This window comes from Oncorhynchus clarkii, chromosome 6, assembly GCF_045791955.1.
Source record: "Oncorhynchus clarkii lewisi isolate Uvic-CL-2024 chromosome 6, UVic_Ocla_1.0, whole genome shotgun sequence".
NCBI lineage: Eukaryota > Metazoa > Chordata > Actinopteri > Salmoniformes > Salmonidae > Oncorhynchus > Oncorhynchus clarkii.
This window is the reverse complement of record NC_092152.1, coordinates 20,043,770-20,062,601: the sequence shown is the minus strand read 5'-3', so window position 1 is coordinate 20,062,601 and position 18,832 is coordinate 20,043,770. Positions and strand designations below refer to the sequence as shown.

Here is an 18,832-nt window from a genome sequence, read left to right as displayed (position 1 = left end):
AACTTCGTTGCTCGCTTTGAGGACAATATAATGCCACTGACACAGGCCGCTACCAAAACCTGCGGACTCTCCTTCACTGCAGCCGATGTGAGTAAAACATTTAAACGTGTTAACCCTCGCAGGGCTGCAGGCCCAGACGGCATCCCCAGCCGCGTCCTCAGAGCATGCGCAGACCAGCTGGCTGGTGTGTTTATTGACATATTCAATCAATCCTTATCCCAGTCTGCTGTTCCCACACGCTTCAAGAGGGCCACCATTGTTCCTGTTCCTACGACTACCGCCCTGTAGCACTCACTTCCGTCATCATGAAGTGCTTTGAGAGACTAATCAAGGACCATATCACCTCCACCCTACCTGACACCCTAGACCCACTCCAATTTGCTTACCGCCCCAATAGGTCCCCCCTACCCCCCTATCCACATTGACGGGACAGTAGTGGAGAGGGTAGTAAGTTTTAAGTTCCTCGGCGTACACATCACGGACCAACTGAATTGGTCCACCCACACAGACAGCATGGTGAAGAAGGCGCAGCAGCACCTCTTCAACCTCAGGAGGCTGAAGAAATTCAGCTTGTCACCAAAAGCACACAAACTTTTACAGATGCACAATCGAGAGCATCCTGGACACCTATACACGATGTCACAGGAAGGCCATAAAGATCATCAAGGACAACAACCACCCGAGCCTGTTCACCCCGCTATCATCCAGAAGGCGAGGTCAGTACAGGTGCATCAAAGCAGGGACCGAGAGACTGAAAAACAGCTTCTATCTCAAGGCCATCAGACTGTTAAACAGCCACCACTAACATTGAGTGGCTGCTGCCAACATACTGACTCAACTCCAGCCACTTTAATAATGTAGAAAATTATGAAAAATGTATCACTAGCCACTTTTAACAATGCCACTTCATATAATGTTTACATACCCTACATTACTCATCTCATATGTATATACTGTACTCTATACCATCTACTGCATCTTGCCATCTTGATGTAATACATGTATCACTAGCCACTTTAAACAATGCTACTTCATATAATGTTTACATACCCTACATTTGTAGCGGTTGTTGTCGGGAGAAGGAGAATAGGACCAAAGAGCAGCGTGGTACGTATTCATAATGATATTTTAATAAAGATGAATACTGGAACAAAAACAACAAACAAACAGTTCTGCAAGGTGCAACAAAAACACTAAACAGAAAATAACTACCCACACTCATAGTGGACAAACAGGCTGCCTAAGTATGGTTCTCAATCAGAGACAACATTTGCCAGCTGCCTCTGATTGGGAACCATACCAGGCCAAACACATAGAAATAAAAAACATAGAACACAAAACATAGAATGCCCACCCCAACTCACGCCCTGACCAAACTAAAATAGAGACAATAAAAAGGAACTAAGGTCAGGACGTGACAACATTACTCATCTCATATGTATATACTGTACTCGATACCATCTACTGCATCTTGCCTATGCCGTTCTGTACCATCACTCATTCATATATTTTTATGTACATATTCTTCATCCCTTTACACTTGTGTGTATAATGTAGTTGTTGTGAAATTGTTAGGTTAGATTACTCGTTGGTTATTAGTGCATTGTCGGAACTTGAAGCACAAGCATTTTGCTACACTCGCATTAACATCTGCTAACCATGTGTATGTGACAAATAAAATTTGATTTGAAGAGCTCAGTGACTTTCAACGTGGCACAGTCATACTGTAGGATGCCACCTTTCCAACAAATCAGTTCGTCAAATTTCTGCCCTGCTAGAGCTGCCCCGGTAAACTGTAAGTGCTGTTATTGTGAAGTGGAAACGTCTAAGAGCAGCAACGGCTCAGCCGCAAAGTGGTAGGCCAGACAATCTCACAGAATAGGACCGCCGAGTTCTGAAGCGTGTAGCATGTAAAAAATGTTGTCCTTGGTTGCAACACTTACTACCGAGGTCCAAACTACCTCTGGAAGCAAAGTAAGCACAATAACTGTTCATCAGGAGCTTCGTGAAATGGGTTTCCATGGCCGAGCAGCCGCACACAATCCTAAGATCACCATGCGTAATGGCAATCATGGAGTGGTGTAAAGCTCGCCGCCGTTGAACTCTGGAGCAGTGGAAACGCGTTCTCTGGAGGGATTCATCATTCTTCACCATCTGGCAGTCCGACAGACAAATTTGGGTTTGGCGGATGCCAGGAGAACGCTACCTGCCTCAATGCATAGTGCCAACTGTAAAGCTTGGTGGATGAGGAATAATGGTCTGGGGCTGTTTTTCATGGTTCAGACTAGGCCCCTTAGTTCCAGTGAAGGGAAATCTTAACGCTACAGCATATAATGACGTTCTAGACAACTTTGTAGCAACAGTTTGGGAAGGCCCTTTCCTGTTTCAGCATGACAATGCCCATGTGCACAAAGCGAGGTCCATACAGAAATGTTCTGTTGAGATCGGTGAACTTGACTGACTTGCACAGAGCCCTAACCTCAACCCCATCGAACACCTTTTGGATGAATAGGAAAGCCGACTGCGAGCCAGACCTAATCGCCCAACATCAGTGCCCAATCTCACTAATGCTCTTGTGGGTGAATCGAAGCAAGTCCCCACAGAAATGTTCCAACATCTAATGGGTAGCCTTCCCAGAAGATTTGAGGCTGTTATAGCAGCAAAGGGGGGACCAACTCCATATTAATAGCCATGATTTTGGAATGAGATGTTCGACGAGAAGGTGTACACATACCTTTGGTCATGTAGTGCACATTGCTATGGGAAAGTAGTCAACCTGTTGTAAGGTGTTGCAGAGATGTGCCAGCAGTCATACCACCCTACATCCCATTGCTTGCTTCTCCCTGAAACTAAGCCTGGTCAATACTTGGATGGGAGACTAGAATATGCTGGATGAGACGGAGACCCAGTGTGCGGGTCTCAATCTCTTCCAGTATTGTCAGTTGTGATACTGGCGTACCTGGAACGACACTATTTGGTATAAACGGCGTTAAAGAGCGCAGACAGACTCCTATGCTTTCTAAGAATAGAATATGCTAAATGTGGAGTTGGAGGGCCATAATACGGTACTTGTCCCTCTGGGAAAGGGAGTTCTTGATGAAACTACACAGCATAAGCTGCCCTCCTTCAGATGAGACATTAAATGGGATGCCCTGAATCTCTGTGATCATTAAAATAGCCATGGCATTTGTCACAAAAGTAGGAGGTTAAGCCCAGTGTCTGGGCTAGTAAAAAGTTAAGCCCAGTGTCTGGGCTAGTAGAAGGTTAACCCCAGTGTCTGAGCTATTAGGAGGTTAACCCCAGTGTCGTGGCTAGCTAAAGGTTAAGCCCAGTGTCTGGGCCAGTAAGAGGCTAACCCCAGTGTCTTGGCTAGTAGAAGGTTAACCCCAGTGTCTGGGCTAGTAGGAGGTTAACCCCAGTGTCTGGGCTAGTAGGAGGTTAACCCCAGTGTCTGGGCTAGTAGGAGGCTAACCCCAGTGTCTGGGCCAGTAGGAGGCTATCCCCAGTGTATGGGCTAGTAGGAGGTTAACCCCAGTGTCTGGGCTAGTAGGAGGCTAACCCAGTGTCTGGGCTAGTAGGAGGTTAACCGAAGTGTCTGGGCTAGCGGAAGGTTAACCCCAGTGGCTGGGCTAGTAGAAGGTTAACCCCAGTGTCTGGGCTAGGAGAAGGTTAACCCCAGTGTCTGGGCTAGGAGAAGGTTAACCCCAGTGTCTGGGCTAGGAGAAGGTTAACCCCAGTGGCTGGGCTAGGAGAAGGTTAACCCCAGTGGCTGGGCTAGTAAAAGGTTAACCCCAGTGGCTGGGCTAGGAGAAGGTTAACCACAGTGGCTGGGCTAGGAGAAGGTTAACCCCAGTGGCTGGGCTAGGAGAAGGTTAACCCCAGTGGCTGGGCTAGGAGAAGGTTAACCCCAGTGTCTGGGCTAGTAGAAGGTTAACCCCAGTGGCTGGGCTATGAGAAGGTTAACCCCAGTGTCTGGGATAGTAAAATGTTAACCCTAGTGTCTGGGCTAGTAGAAGGTTAACCCCAGTGTCTGGGCTAGTAGAAGATTTAACCCCAGTGTCTGGGCTAGTAGAATATTAACTCCAGTGTCTGGGCTAGTAGAATATTAACCCCAGTGTCTGGGCTAGTAGAATATTAACCCCAGTGGCTGGGCTAGTAGAATATTAACCCCAGTGTCTGGGCTAGTAGAATATTAACCCCAGTGTCTGGGCTAGTAGATTATTAACCCCAGTGTCTGGGCTAGTAGAATATTAACTCCAGTGTCTGGGATAGTAGAATATTAACTCCAGTGGCTGGGCTAGTAGAATATTAACCCCAGTGGCTGGGCTAGTAGAATATTAACCCCAGTGGCTGGGCTAGTAGAATATTAACCCCAGTGTCTGGGCTAGTAGAATATTAACCCCAGTGTCTGGGCTAGTAGAATATTAACCCCAGTGTCTGGGCTAGTAGAATATTAACTCCAGTGTCTGGGCTAGTAGAATATTAACTCCAGTTTATGGGCTAGTAGAATATTAACTCCAGTGTCTGGGCTTCCTGACGGACATCAGATTCTGCAACACACTCTGTTTTTCTGAGACATGATTTATCTCAACATCTAAACAGATGCTATACAAGCAGCGGGTTTTACAGTTCATCGAGCGAATAGGAAGCGGGCTCTCTCTGGCAAGTACAAAGGCGGTGGTGTCTGCTCCATGACCAATACCAAGTGGTACGATCGGGGATACACAATTTGCGAGCTTCTCCTCTTCCGACTTGGAATACTTTGTCATCAATGATCGCCTTTTTTACATTCCAAGAGTTCTCAGGGATTATCACCACAGCTATGTACATCCCTCCCCAAGTCGACATCAAAAATGCTCTCAATGATCTTCATTGGACCCTGAACAAACTGGAGACTGCGCACCTGAGGGCGGCATTAGTTGTTGCGGGGTACTTGTAACAAAAGGTCCGTGCTCCCGAATTACTATAAACACGCAGCTCACAAGTGGCGCAGCGGTTTAAGGCACTGCATTACAGCGCTAGAGGAGTCATTATACACCCTGGTTCAATCCCGTGTTGTATCACAACTGGCTGTGATCGGGCGGCGCACAGCGTCGTTAGGGGAGGGTAAGGCTGGGGGTAAGCCGTCATCGTAAAATAAGAATGTGTTCTTAAGTGATTTGCATGGTTAAATTAAGGTCAAAACACTGACTGTCCAACTCATGAAAATTCCACTCTTGACCACTGCTACACACCTTTTTAACAAGGGTATAAGGTCCCCCTTTCGGCAAATTTGACCACGACTCCTGACTTTTTCAGCCCTGCCTATAAACAAAGATTCAAGGGGGAAATTTCGGTGGTCAGGTCAGTACAATGCTGGTCTGACCAATTAGAATTCCAAGACTGTTTTGACCATGTGGACTGGAATATGTTCCATGGCACTTCTGGGGATAACATCAATGAATACACCAACTCAGTCACCGTATTCATAAAAAAATGTATAGATGATGTGATACCGATGGTGTCTTTCAAAACTTACCCGAATCAAAAACAGTGGATTCATGGAAGCCTTGAAAAGAAACTGAAGGAGAGAGATGCTGCTTATAAACACGACAAGGAGACCAGGGACAATTGTATGGTTAAACAGTACAGTACGCTGCCCTACCGGATGAGCTAAAGCCCTTTTTTCAAGGGTTGAGCATAACGACACTGAGCTATCCGAGGAAAGGTTCTGAAGATAACAAGGGCTATGGGCTTATGGTCTCCACGGAGGACGTATGTATTTCATTCAATCATGTTAACCCTCGCCCGGCTGCTGGCCAAGACGGCATCCCTAGCCGCACCCTCAGAGCATGTGCAGACCAGCTAGCTGCTGTGTTTTCTGACATTGTGTTATCCCCACCTGCTTCAAGATGTCCACTATCATCCTGTGCTCAAAAATGGGAAAGTAACTGAACTGAATAACCACTGACCCGTAGCACTCACTTCCGTCACCATGAAGTTCTTTGACAGGCTAGTCAAAGACCACATCCCTTCCTCCCTCCCCGACACACTCAACCCTCTTCAAATCGCCTACCACCCGACATATCCAATGACAACGCAATCGCCATTGCACTGCAAACTGCCCTCACAATGCAAACTGACCTCACAATGCAAACTGCCCTCACAATGCAAACTGCCCTCACAATGCAAACTGCCCTCACAATGCAAACTGCCCTCACAATGCAAACTGACCTCACAATGCAAACTGCCCTCACAATGCAAACTGCCCTCACAATGCAAACTGCCCTCACAATGCAAACTGCCCTCACAATGCAAACTGCCCTCACAATGCAAACTGCCCTCACCCACCTGGACAGACGGAATGAATACAGTTGAAGTCGGAAGTTTACGTAAACCTTCGCCAAATACATTTAAACTCTGTTTTTCACAATTCCTGACATTTAATCCTAGTAAAAATTCCCTGTTTTAGGTCAGTCAGGATAACCACTTTATTTTAAGAATGTGAAATGTCAGAATAATAGTAGAGAATGATTTATTTCAGCTTTTATTTCATTCATCACATTCCCAGTGGGTCAGAAGTTTACATGCACTCAATTAGCATTTGGTAGCATTGCCTTTAAATTGTTTAACTTGGGTCAAACCTTTTGGGTAGCCTTCCACAAGCTTCCCACAATAAGTTCGGTGAATTTTGGCCCATTCCTCCTGACAGAGTGTAACAATGTGCTGGGTTCGTTGTCTGAGTCAGGCGCAGGACACAGGTTTGAGGAACAACACAAAAGTCTTTACTCAAAATATTAATACAAAAAAAAACGGAATATCTCCAACAAGGAAACATCACGTGTAGAGAGAACCCTCCAACACACACGGTAACACAAAACAATCACGGACAAAACAGAAAGGTCGACGAGAGATTAAATAAGGAACATAATAAGGGAATAGAAATCAGGTGTGCGTAACCAAGACAAAACAAAAGGAAAAAAGAAACATGGATCGGTGATGACTAGAAAGCCGGGGACGTCGACCGCCGAACGCCGCCCGAACAAGGAGAGGAGCCGACCTCAGCCGAAGTCGTGACACAGAGCTGGTGTAACTGAGTCAGGTTTGTAAGGCCTCCTTGCTCGCACACGCTTTTTCAGTTCTGCCCTCAAATTTTCTATAGGATTTAGGTCAGGGCTTTGTGATGGCCACGCCAATACCTTGACTATGTTGTCCTTACGCCATTTTGCCACAACTTTGGAAGTATGCTTGGGGTTATTGGCCATTTGGAAGACCCATTTGTGACCAAGCTTTAACTTCCTGACTGATGTCTTGAGATGTTGCTTCAATATAACCACATAATTTCTATACCTCATGATGCCATCTATTTTGTGAAGTGCACCTGTCCCTCCTGCAGCAAAGCTCCCCGACAACATGATGCTGCCACCCGTGTGCTTCATGGTTGGGATGGTGTTCTTCGGCTTGCAAGCCTCCCCCTTTTTCCTCCAAACATAATGATGGTCATTATGGCCAAACAGTTCTATTTTTGTTTCATCAGACCAGAGGACGTTTCTCCAAAAAGTACAATCTTTGTCCCCATGTGCAGTTGCAAACCGTAGTCTAGCTTTTTAATGGCGGTTTTGGAGCAGTGGATTCTTCCTTGCTGAGTGGCCTTTCAGGTTATGTCGATATAGGACTCGTTTTACTATGGATCTGTCTGTAAAAATGTTTGGGAAAAATGACTTGTGTCATACACAAAGTAGATGTCCTAACCGACTTGCCAGAACTATAGTTTGTTAACAAGACATTTGTGGAGTGGTTGAAAAACGAGTTTTAATGACTCCAACCTAAGTGTATGGAAACTTCCGACTTCAACTGTATGTGAGGACCCGCCCAGTAAAGGTTGCTTTGCTATTCCTAGGCAGCGGAATTACCATTGCCTCCCTCCAGCCCTGAGGGTACACACCGTCTTCTTGGTTTAAATTGAAGATGTGGCCAACAGGAGTCGCAATGTATTCCGCTACCAACCTCAGCAATTTACCATCCAGGTTGTCGGTAACAGGTGGCTTCTCCTTATATATAAATAGAAAGAAAATCCCTCTTCTACACCAACATTGCGGAACTCAAAAGTACAGTGCTTGTGTTTCATTACTTGGTCCGATATGCATGAATATGAAGGCTCAGCATTTGTTGTTTGCATGTCATGCCAAAGTTAGCTAATCTTGTCAACAGAAAAGTTATTAAAGTGTTTGGCAATATCAAAGGATTTTGTTATGAACAAGCCATCTGCCTCAATGGGTAGTAGAAGGTTAACCCCAATGTCTGGGCTACTAAAAGGATAACCCCAGTGTCCAGGCTAGTAGGAGGTTACCCCAGTACGGGATAGTAAGGGGTTAACCCCAGTATCCGGGCTAAATTCTAGCTTCTCATACTAAAGTGTGGCCACCTTATCATCCCTAGCTTCCAAATGACTCATTCAACCGCTCTCGGATATCATGGATATATTGAAACTAGTGGATATATGGAGGCTTAAATATCCTGACTTGTGAGATATACATGGTGGAGGCTCATGGTGGAAATTGGTGGAAATTCAATCAAATCCTATTGGATGATAACTTGTTTTTAACTAGGACAGAAAAATTAGCATAGGTACAGCAGATCCCCTTATTGTATGGGACACTTTCAAATCACACAATTTAGTAGTCATTTCTAAAACAAAAGCAATTTAGGTCAAAAGAGTCCATATTAACAAAGGAAATGGAAGGACTAACAGTACAGATCGATAGCAACAAAAACTGTACCATAGAGGCACAGAATAAGTTAGATGAAAAACTAAAAGAACAGGAGGAACTTATTCAAGAAAGCTCAAGTATAACATACATTACCGTTCATTGGGTTTGGGGTCACTTAGAAATGTCCTTGTTTTTGTCCATTAAAATAACATCACATTGATCAGAAATACAGTGTAGACATTGTTAATGTTGTAAATGTCTATTGTAGCTGGAAACTGATGATTTTTAAAGGAATATCTACATAGGCATACAGAGGCCCATTATCAGCAACCATCACTCCTGTGTTCCAATGCACGTTGTGTTAGCTAATCCAAGTTAATCATTTTAAAAAGCTAATTGATCATAAGAAAACCCGTTAGCAAGTATGTTAGCACGGCTGAAAACTGTTGTGCTTATTAAAGAAGCAATAAAACTGGCATTTTTAGACTAGTTGAGTATCTGGAGCATCAGCATTTGTGGGTTCGATTACAGGCTCAAAATGGCTAGAAAGAAATAACTTTCTTCTGAAACTCGTCAGTCTATTCTTGTTCTGAGAAATGAAGGCTATTCCATGTGAGAATTTCTAAGAAACTGAAGATCTCGTACAACGCTGTGTACTATTCACTTCACAGAACAGCGCAAACTGGCTCTAACCAGAATAAAAAGAGGAGTGGGAGGCCACGGTGCACAACTGAGCAAGAGGACAAGTCCGTTTTATTTAATCCGTTTTAGAATAGGGCTGTAATGTAACAAAATGTGGGAAAAGTCAAGGGGTCTGAATACTTTCTGAAGGCACTGTATGTAGTGAGAAAGCAAAGACAGCCAGGCAAACATAGTATACTCTGTCCCTCAGCATGCCCATGTACAACAATTTCCCATTTTACCAGTGCTTGGAAATCTCAGGGGAACTACTACTGAGAAAGGTTATTTTTCCCAGAGACTTGCCATGAAGTCTGTTTATCCATCCTAACTGGACATTGTAAAATAGTGTAATCTTCAAACAAAGCCAAATGTTCTAGCATTGAAAGTGTTGTGGCCAGTCTCTGGGACAGCTTACAGAGGATCATGGATGATGAAGCTCTATTCTGTATCTGTGGGGACTGTGGGGAAGTTGAGGGATCCAAACCATTTCAGTTTAACCCAAGTGGCCGAGAAAAAAGTGTACCTGCCTCTCATACAAGTAGAAAATCATGTATCCTCATCCACATATAATAATCGAATCAAATCAAATGGTATAGGTCACATACACATGGTTAGCAGATGTTATTGTGAGTGTAGCAAAATGCTTGTGCTTATAGTTCTGACAGTGCAATAATATCTAACAAGTAATCTAACAATTCTAAAACAACTACCTAAAACACACAAATCTAAGTAAAGGGATGGAATAACAATATATAGATATAAATATATGGATGAGCGAAGACCGAGCGGCATAGGCAAGATACAATAGAGGGTATTTACATAAGGGATGAGTTATGCAAGATATGTATACATCATTATTAAAGTGTAATTATTATAGTGACTATTGATCTACAGTGGGGCAAAAAAGTATTTAGTCAGCCACCAATTGTGCAAGTTCCATAATTTGCAAATAAATTCATTAAAAATCCTACAGTGTGATTTTCTGGATTTTTTTTCTCATTTGGTCTGTCACAGTTGAACTGTACCTATGATGAAAATTACAGGCCTCTCTAATCTTTTTAAGTGGGAGAACTTGCACAATTGGTGGCTGACTAAATACTTTTGTGTTTTACAATGTTATCACATGCCATACAGAATTAGAACTGCACAAATACAGCGTAATTGTACTCTCGCTTGAGGGTTAAAAGATTCACATTGGCAACACATTCGCCATGCCACTCTGTTTTTCAAGAACTATGCTATTTGACAGTCAACCAATCAATTATGCATTAATCAAGTAATACAAATTCTTCCCAGCTGTTTAGTGTACGATTGTTTGCCAGAGGGCCACAACTTATTGTGGTAATTAGGACTATTTGACTTCCTTTGTTCTGACAGTGTTGCGCATGGCGAGAGTGGCACAGACAATCAGGCCTCCCTTGTAGGGGATTCTGCTCTTCAGTGGATTCGGGGATGACTGCCTAAGGGTTTTAAACTGTACAGAATCTCAAATCCATAACGTATTCATTATCAATAGGAGTACATTCCTGAGGTGATGGAAGCGTCCTATGGATTTTCCGGTCTTGGTAAACAGCTTATGGCTTGAAGCAAAGTCAATTTTAATAGCTGTCATTCATCTTATTTGTTTAAAGGTGGCCTAGTCTATTTGCATAAATGTAGAATATTGATTCCGTATTTCTCGTTAGTTGAGGACTATCTGTGGAGAAGAAAATTGCACAGGCTATGATAGCTAGTCCACTCCCATGATTTCAAACATGCACATTCAATCATCCTAAAACCTTCGTGGCAGGACAAATCCAAATCCCAACATGCCCGTATTAAGAAGGCAAAACAGGCTGTCTCTTCCTGCCTGGGTAAGAGTGGAGAATTTCCCAACAATAGCTGCCACACTGGGTGTCATTTTAGTCATATTGAAAACTGTTTGGTGGATCTTCAGATATAGTAAAGGAAATCATTAGAGGGATTTGAAAGGACATAGAGAACCATCACTGTCATCATATTTCACTGATCCTTTTCACAAGTTTTGGCGGACCTGAAAAGATTTTGATCTGTTCCAGAAAAATATTGACAGGTCTTCTTCCTTGGATGATGAAGCACCCACCTAGTGAGCGTGGTCAGATCAGGAAAAATAGAGGACACATTCAGCATGCAGAGGCAAACTCCCATTGCCTCAGAGGACAGTGGATGGCTTAGGTAATGGCCAGTGACTACTACCATAGCTCATGGTAATGATGGGTTCACTGAGGAATACTGTGTACCTCTGTAACCCCATGTATGTTCTCCTTTTAACTCTGCTTGGGTCCCCAGTATAACATACTCAAGCTGGCATAGGGTTCCTATTTCCCCCTCTCTAAATTAGCTGCCTAGCGATATTATCATAGAATACTGACAAATTCGGCTCCTGACCTTTAAGAGTGCTGGCATTCATAAAAATGGAGGGGAATAAATAATTTTAAAAAAAATGGATTCTTTGGTTATTTCATGTAAGATCTCCCAATGGCCTGAGACAGACTCACGTATTCTCCCTGCTGTAGAAGTCTGTTCTACTAATTAAACTGCAAGGAAACCGCCCACATAAAGGCTTTCAATTCTCTTTGCTATCTGCTCAAATCACTTTCAATTTAAAGAACAAACCAGCGATATGTGAGGAATGGGACTTACTGTTAACTGACTGGTTGGAACTGCCTCAAACCCTGGTGCTCTCCCCATGAGGTTTAAGGCCCAATCGAAAGAGAAATGCAGCTGCCTTTATGTTTTTAAAGAGCATGCTCCCACACATGCCTTTTGTAGATTCAGACTCTTAACCCCAGTTGTCCGACAGTGAGAAGGACCTATTCAAAAGGTGAGCCATTACCCGCCAAAGACAGGTACATTGACACATTGAATTCAGCTGGCATTTATTTTAAAACTTAAATTAACGGGTCACATTTACGACTGCCAAAGACGGAGCGTGAGTAGCCCAACAAAAGCTTGTCCTTTTCACAGCGACACCACCCTTGAGTGTGCCACCTAAACTATCCTATGCACAGCGAAACAGTCTAAGCACTCACCAAATTACATTGGAAAACAGCAAATTGGCCGGCTTATTCCAAAGTGCACATTACAAAAATAAGAGCAAATTCATTAGCAATGTGAAGGCTGCTACTGGGTTGGATGTGCGATTATCCTTGCACTAGGAGTGTACGCCCTTATCCCTACATTACACTCAGAACATTTCATTATTGAAAATTCACATACTGTATCAAAATAGAAGATGAATATCATACAAGGACATGTAGGCTACTTACAGACGATTTTTACCTTAGCTTTTGTTTTGTCATATTTAAATTCTACACTTGCATGACATTTATACTTGTTGCTCCTGTCTCTTTCACTATACTCCACCCATATTTTGTGCTCAACTCTTAAACCTGCCTACAATACATTATGCAAAATGCCTAGAACTGCAATTGTTGCAATTAAGCACATACAAACCTTTAAAAGGGCCATGCAGTCAAAATTCAGTTTTGACCCAATAACAAAGAGTTCCAAGCCTCTGCCAATAACAGCTAGTTAAGGTTACATATCATTCATTACATTAGGCCTCTCCAATTAGGTGCCTCATTCAGACCACTCCTAGCAAAATACATTTGAGAAATATTTTTTGCTGAAAAGCAATGAAAAAATATATACAGTGCATTCGGAAAGTAGACAGACCCCTTGAATTTTTCCACATTTTGTTACGTTACAGACCCATTTTTTATCATCATCTACACACAGTACTCCATAATGACAAAGCAAAAACAGATTGACATTTTTGAAATGTATAAAAAAAATTAATTAAATATCACATTTACTTAAGTATTCACACTTTACTCAGTACTTTGTTGAAGCACCTTTGGCAGAGACTACAGCCTCGAGTCTTCTTGGGTATGACGCTACAAGCTTGGCACACTTGTATTTGGGTAGTTTCTCCCATTCTTCTCTGCAGATCCTCTCAAGCTCTGTCTGGTTGGATAGGGAGCCTCGCTGCACAGCTACTTTCAAGTCTCTCCAGAGATTTTTTGATCGGGTTCAAGCCCGAGCTTTGGTTGAGCCACACGAGGACATTCAGAGACTTGTCCCAAAGCCACTCCTGTGTTGTCTTGGCTGTGTGCTTAGGGTCGTTGTTCTGTTGGAAGGTGAACCCTCAATTGAATTTACCACAGGTGGACTCCAATAAAGTTGGAGAAACAGCTCAAGGATGATCAATGGAAACAGGATGAACCTGAGCTCAATTTTGAGTCTCATAGCAAAGGGTCTGAATACCTATGTAAATAAGCTATTTCTGTTTTTTATTTGTAATACATTTGCAAAAAAATATAAAAAACCTGTTTTCACTTTGTCGTTATGGGTTTAGATGGTTGAGGAACATGTTTGATTTCATCCATTTCAGAATAAGGCTGTAACGTAATAAAATGTGGAAAAAGGGAAGGGGTCTGAATACTTTCCCAATGCACTGTATACCATTTTAATGGGAAATTATTACAGTAAGGTACATAATTGTTACCCAGAAATGATTTGATATTGAAAAAAATGGGTTGCGATGGGCCTTTAATAAATCTGCCCCAAAGTCCCTTAATGACTTGCCACTATAGTCAACAGCAACACAGGCGGGCTCTTAGGATTTATCTACATAGCCCGTAGACATCTCCCTATCTGCTGAGAAAACCTTTCAAAGCTGGTGCTCTTCCTACAATATCCCAACTTTTTCCAGTTTTTGTCCACAACAATTTTTTAAGTGGGTTGCAGCGTTTTTGAGGGTCTGTGGGGAATCAGCCCTTGTGTTTGTTTCCAAAAAAACAATGTTATACACAGATTTTTTCCAGTTAACAAAAGCCTGGTTGACTGCACAATGGATCGTGATTAGATTAAAGCTGCACTGTAAGAACTCTGGCATCCATTAAGGCCCGTTTTATCTCCCTGGACAGTGCCTAAATGGGACAGTTGAATTCTTCGGTTAAGTATCCTCAGTGAAGGACACACGGGAGGTCTGTATTTGTCCAAACAACTTACTGAGGCGTAATGTATCATAAAATGTTAACTCTGTTCAAGAAGGTCTGCTTCAGTGTTCTAACATTCCACTTAAACCTTCTATCATAAAGCATAGAGCTTAGAGACTGACATCTCCAACTGCGGTTGACATTTTTATTGTACCTTTATTTAACTAAGCAAGTCAGTTAAGAACAAATTCTTATTTTCAGTGACGGCCTAGGAACAGTGGCAGTTACATATTAACTGCCTTGTTCAGGGGCAGAACGACAGGTTTTTACCTTGTCAGCTCTGGGATTTTATCTTGCAGCCTTTCTGTTACAAGTCCAATGCTCTAACCACTAGGCTACCTGCTGCCCAATAGCATATGAAATGTCAAACGTTTTGACTACATTAGATCTTATGATCTGATTTGACATCAGCTGCAGGGATGTTTTAAGATATTCATCATACCACGTTTATGACAATGTAAAGTAGCCTTTTGAAGGGTTAAGGTTTAAGTGAAACATTACCTCCTGCACTGTACAGTGCAAGTGGCCGGCTCCAGGTCATTGAACGGTGGGTTTATAACCTAATAATATGATAATATGGAACTCTTGTGGTGAAAACCAATAGTGCTCTCATAACAGGTCTCGCTGCTGTAATTTCATTATTGCTCCATTATTTCACAGAGAATGGAAAGCATATATTTTTCATCAGGGGTTTCAGGGTATCACTATATCCTGTAGCAGATACAGCATAGAATGCATGAGAAATTCTTTCCATATGTTCTGCATATTGTACAGAGACCTGCATGATCACTATCTGATGATGTTTGTTTCTTATCAACGTGATATAGGTACAATTCATAATAGCAGAGTCATCTTTGCACATAACAGCAGTTCTCAATTTGTAAGTATCTCTCTAGCTGAGTATGTTGCACCAGACACAAACAGGAATTCATTGATTTCAGTCTCACCTTCAGTCAGGCCCATGTGGATGCTCCAGTAGCTCTGCAGACACTGCAGCTCTTTCTTCATGCCCCTTTTACAGCGACAGTCATACAGCGGGCTGACCAGCAGCACCTCCAGGGCAGCCTGGCACTCCCTGTTGGCCAGCATGGTGTCCCTTTCTCTGCCCACCAGGCACTGCCGCATCACCCGGTAGCGGGAGCTGCACTGGGGGTTCTGGTTGCACATGTCACTGGCCCTCACGCAATCCACCCAGCCATGGGCACCCGTCCCAGCCAGGCCCGAATAGGAACCGCCCGAGGAGTACGCAACTCCGTCTGAGGGAGAGAAAGGAGGCTCTCTCATTCGTCTAACTGAATAGAGTTACACATGCATGGACATATTTGATGGATTTGCTGTAAATACCACTGGTGCTGTATAAACATTTCATATGGTGTAAGGTAGTGTTTCCAAAACCTCTCCTTGAGTACCCCCAGCTGTTCCATGTGTTTGATATATTACAGAATTAGCACACGCAACATTTTTGACAACTACACCAAGGATCCACAAGTTGGTGGCACCTTAATTGTGTGTGTGTGCGTGTGTGTGTGTGGGGGGGGGGGGGGGGGGGGCTTGTGGTAATGGCTGGAGTGTGAATAAGTGGAATGATATCCAATACATCCATGTGTTTGATGCCATTCCATTCGCGCCGTTTCAGCCATTTTTATGAGCCGTCCACCCTTCAGCAGCCTCCACTGCCAGGAACAGATCCAAATATGTTAGACTTGTTTGACAAGTCAATATAGGTTCATAGCACACACACATTTGGCACATCCCCTAGTTGTGAGATATTCTTCAGTCAATTATCTGTTATGCTTCATGGTCATTGATCTCAATGCACTTACCTTGGGAATATTAACGTTGTACCATATTGTTACTGTACATGACAGTCAAATCAATAAAACCAAACTATTGAAGGCAAAATAAAGGCTTATCTCTTGAATGGAGTAGACAAACACCAACTCCAATATAGGTGGAAAGAGTGATATGAGCAAAACCTTCAGTTTGTTCTAAACCTGCAAACTGCTGAGGGGGGATATTGCTAGAGACTTTGCAATAAAGTAGAGGGAGTATGCAGTAAAACTAAATTATGCAAATAACCATTATCCTAACAGATAAATTTAACATTTTCTACCACATGCAGATCATCATCATCCTCATCATCATGTTTAGGCTATTCATTCATTTTATGTGGGTTATTTGACTATCTCAATCTTAATCAAATAAACAGATGAGAATGAGATGCCAAGAGACAATACATATCTGCTCTAAAAACAATTTGGAGTAGGTAAAATGTTGCACCTAATAAACTCTAACATGCACACTATGGGTAATTACGGAAATAATGTAAATGTAATTGATTTAATGACACTAAAATGTAAGATTGATTTCATAATGAGTAGGCTATAGTCGAAATAGCATTAAATGAAAGAGCCTACTGAATGTATTATGTTCAGAACAATTACTAAACCATCCACACCCATGTAATGTTATGGAATGAATGGTTTTATCTAATTTTAAACTTAAGAAACATAAAAATATGAATGTCTCACCTAATAGAAAAATAACGAAGTAGAAATAAATCCACATCACGACGAATTAAAAGCCTTTTTAGATTCAGAGTCAATAATCTGTAAAAGCGGGGATCCGATTTAATTATCTTCCTCTTGTAAACGTGTTGTAAATCCCTTTCCAAATGTTTTATTCCGGCGTAACTAAGTGTGAGAATTTGAATATCCTCTGAAAAAACTCCAGTTATTACCGAACTCGGCTTTACAATTTCCACGTCTCAATAATCCATCAATTTCAAAACACAAAAAATAAAATGTCAAAATCCTCTTGGAAAAGGAATTCAAATCCCTTTAAGAAATGATTTCAGGTATAAACTGTACATATCGAATGAACTGTGGCATCTCTCCGCATCAAGAGCTCTACTGATCCAGTTCGGAGCTCCCTGGCTTGAAACGAGATGCAAGGAAAATTATTCGGCAACGATATTGATGTCAAATAACTTTTCACATTGACATTTCTCTGGAGGTTTATGGAAACTACAGCTACTAGCCTACGCAGGGGGGTCCCTGGTGAGTGCAGACTTGACCAGACTTGACTCTCCAAAAGCCGCGCGCGTCTGACTTTAGTGCGTGTCTCTGCGCTTCATTTTGAGTGTTCTGGAATCACAGGAGTTCATTTAATGAGCTTCGGAAAACCAGAAGAGGGCGATGCTGACTCACTCGTTTACTGAAAAACTATTAACACCGCTATCTTTGCAATAATGGTTTCTCTCAAATTATTATGAGAGTCCATCTTCCTGTTGACACAGCTCGATTAGGTCTACTCTGTTATAGTCTGCACATGGAAATAATGTTCAGTGGATTGTGACATTTCGGAATCGGTATTTTATGTTGTGCTTCCACAATCTGCTAGCTCATTCACTATAAAACGAATGTCCTCTTTTAAAGTCAAGGCAGGACATGTGCCTTTTCCTTCACATCGCTAAATGCGTAATAAATGTTGATTTATTTGTCAGCTACTTTCATGAGATCACATTTTTACCCTACGTTTTCTATGTCAATGCCAGCTCATAACGTGTAGGGCTACACATGAAACTAATGCAGGCCTACCAGTCAAACAGATATGAAATAAAGACTTGTCATATAGCAGAGATGATAACAAAAGCGTCATTCATTTCAGCTATATCCCATAATTTCATTTCATGTCGCATTAGAATGTTGGTCTCACACATAGAGGGTTAAGGGACACAATGTATTGTATTGTGCCAATGCCAAGGATGCCATGAAGTAAACGTTGATGCTCCATTTTTCTAAATATTCAAATTTTCAAGTCTTTCAAAGATATGACTTGGTTGTGCTTCATTGCTTAAATAGGCCCTGGCCATCATACATTTTTTTTTTTTTTTTTTTTTTTTTTTTTTTTACAAATCTTGAAAACAAAGTCTCTATTTAGAGACATGCACACTGACAAACTACATAGCCAGTGCCTAGTAATGATGGTAAACTGTCAGGCCGGCTAATATCCTAGAAAGAATAGGCTTGTTTGTTATCTGAGAATCAGGTTCATTTTGACCTGTTGGCAAGGCTGATCTCCTTTCAGAGCTGTATTCCACTTCCAGTGGTGTGATGTGGATTAGCCCCACATTGCAAATCAGTGACTTAGCCCCACATTGCAAATCAGTGACTTAGCCCCACATTGCAAATCAGTGACTTAGCCCCACATTGCAAATCAGTGACTTAGCCCCACATTGCAAATCAGTGACTTAGCCCCACATTGCAAATCAGTGACTTAGCCCCACATTGCAAATCAGTGACTTAGCCCCACATTGCAAATCAGTGACTTAGCCCCACATTGCAAATCAGTGACTTAGCCCCACAATGCAAATCAGTGACTTAGCCCCACATTGCAAATCAGTGACTTAGCCCCACATTGCAAATCAGTGACTTAGCC

At 42.3% G+C, this 18,832-nt stretch overlaps 1 protein-coding gene across 1 annotated transcript in view; it reads right to left on the bottom strand.

The window, feature by feature from the left end:
* Window positions 1-17,504, bottom strand: part of LOC139410734 (GDNF family receptor alpha-2-like) — a 67,105-nt gene extending 49,601 nt beyond the window's left edge. The window contains exons 1-2 of the mRNA XM_071156178.1: window positions 16,924-17,504; window positions 15,340-15,648 (exon numbers count right to left, since the gene is read on the bottom strand). Coding sequence (XP_071012279.1) covers window positions 15,340-15,648; window positions 16,924-16,960 — 346 coding nt within the window. The 5' untranslated portion in view covers window positions 16,961-17,504. The remainder of the gene's footprint in view (window positions 1-15,339; window positions 15,649-16,923) is intronic.
* Window positions 17,505-18,832: the final 1,328 nt, after the last annotated feature.